The sequence below is a fragment of the Camelina sativa genome, chromosome 13, assembly GCF_000633955.1.
Source record: "Camelina sativa cultivar DH55 chromosome 13, Cs, whole genome shotgun sequence".
Lineage (NCBI taxonomy): Eukaryota > Viridiplantae > Streptophyta > Magnoliopsida > Brassicales > Brassicaceae > Camelina > Camelina sativa.
The window spans coordinates 22,234,877-22,237,100 of NC_025697.1; the positions used below are offsets into that span (position 1 = coordinate 22,234,877).

The following is a 2,224-nucleotide window of genomic DNA, read 5'->3' on the forward strand; positions in this document are numbered from 1 at the left end:
CAACTAAACCGAGGAACCCCCTCTTTTGGGACAGCTAAACGGGCATATAAGCAAGAAATCCAACGAAGTCACTCAACCGCTTCAGTGATCCCGACTACCTAGATCGCCCGGCGGCCGACCTAACAAGGAAGAAGAAGCTTTCCTAATCTTGGTTTGATCCATTAAGAAATTAGCTATATTCTGTAATCTAGAGAAACATATAAATAAGGGAAATCCCCTTTCTTGTAAAGGATCCAGGAATTAATACAATTCTTCTACTTTTACTTGTTCTTGAGTGAAAACCCTAACTTCTTCCTCAAGAGATTTCAATTCCCTTTTGCTAACTAGTTTTGATTCGAATTCTTAGAGAAATAGCTTTACTGAATTTGTTTCCCCTTTCAAACAGATTCATTGTGTGAAACCCAGTTTCTACATCTACGTCCAATAATATTGCACGAATATATAAGGCAATAGAAAATAGTCAACATTATAGTCTTCATAAAAGTGTCCTCTAGAATAAAAAGGTTTGGGGATGTTTTATGAATCATGATCGTGAAAACCGTAATCTTCTTTATGGGCCTAAATGATCGTTTTAAAGAATAACGGGGTAAGAATGCGAAATAGAAACATTACAGGGGCTATAAGATAAACAATTTAATTATGAGCTTAATTAAATTTGCGTTTAAAGTAAATAACCTATATTTAGGGGAAATTAATAAATAAAAGAAAAATTCGCGTGAGTGAGGGAGAGAAAGTGAGATGATGACTTGAGACTTTTCGTTTTGAAGCCGAGAAACAAGGCGCGGAGAAACGAAGACAACGACGAACGATGATGACCACATCACAAAACGAAGATATATTCATTTTTAATTTCGTTAATCGACCTTTCAATTGATTTTCCCCTTTGTTTTGGTCTCCGTTAATCTCGAACCTTCGCGTTCTCCTTATCAGAATCTGTGTTTCCTCAGAGGATGAAGCAAAATTTGAAAACTGTTGTTGTTGTGGGGGGTGTTGAATCGCTAATCGCAGATTTGGATCTCTGATTTTTGTTCTTGCTTACCAAACAAACCCTAATCCTCTGTGCACACCAGCTTACAGAGTTTCTTTTGATGTCTGAGTTGTTCGCATTCATTGATTCCGTTTCGTTTATTGGTTTAAATCGAGAAAATCGGAAGAGACGGGTTGATTTCTGATAACCGACTCGGATATGGGTCAGGAGAAGTGGTAATCGGATGAATGTGTCTTGAATCGAAACTGTGGAACTATGAAATGGAGAACATTGCTTCAGGACTTCAAGGATAAGGTTGGAGTAGCTGAAACGACCGCCGAGTTAAACGTCGAAGACGTCGTCAGTGACCCCCCTACTCCACCGTCTTCATCAGCTTCCCCGTCCTCTATTAACGCTGTCTCTGCTCAGCATGACTTCAGTTCATTATCTCCTACAAGGTACTCCTCTGTGGTGCCTTTACTTTTTTTTTTTTCTCCCAAGATTTTGTAGTCGTATGTAGGGGATAGCAATTGCTAGGTTTAGGATTCGGTTTTAGTGTAGCAGAGAAGAGATATGGTGAAGTAGATAGACTGAATCAGACATGTGGGTGGTATGATTTCGCGATCTTCCCAAGTAGGTAGTTAATTAGTTTTCTCAAGGCAATTCATTTTGTGCAATTTCACTCATCATATGTTGGCGTAAGTAACCAATGGTTCTCCTCTTTACGCCTTGAAAAGCCGAGACAAACGTAAGCTGGAACTGGACTTCACGAGATACTGGGAAGAGTTTCGTTCATCAAGCTCTGAACAGGTTCGTGTGTGATAACTTCACACTCAATGCGTGCTGTTATTATTTGTTCATAGATGTTACCTTTACGTTATGTACTATCAGTCAATCACTTATTGTGTTCACATAAAAGAAAAGAAAAACTGGAAATCACTACTGCTAATCCTTTATATATGTCACATCAGGAGAAAGAAGCCGCCCTGAATCTGAGTGTGAATACGTTTTGTAGACTAGTGAAGCAGCATGCTAATGTAGATCAGCTAGTTACCATGTAAGCCATTTCTAAATCTCTCTTCTTCTATTTGTATGGAATCATATCCCACTGTTTTGATTCTTTTTCAAGATACAATTTGCATATCAACTAGGAATGTCTCAGAGTCTCCACATGATTTAAGCTTGTATAAAGGGATCTTACATTTCCTATCTTGAACATTTTTCTTCATTAGAGGGTCTTCTGTACTCTCTTTCCCT

The 2,224-nt window shown here is 38.5% G+C and overlaps 1 protein-coding gene across 2 annotated transcripts in view; it reads left to right on the top strand.

Moving 5' to 3' along the window:
* Positions 244–2,224, top strand: part of LOC104737497 (BEACH domain-containing protein A2-like) — a 15,774-nt gene continuing 13,793 nt past the window's right edge. Inside the window, exons 1-3 of one of the 2 annotated variants that reach the window (XM_010457698.2) lie at positions 244–1,425; positions 1,705–1,777; positions 1,939–2,024. In XM_010457698.2, the coding sequence (XP_010456000.1) occupies positions 1,244–1,425; positions 1,705–1,777; positions 1,939–2,024 (341 nt within the window). In that variant the 5' untranslated portion in view covers positions 244–1,243. Of the gene's footprint in view, positions 1,426–1,704; positions 1,778–1,936; positions 2,025–2,224 lie in introns of those variants that run through there. The other variant, XM_010457700.1, reaches the window with a different exon arrangement.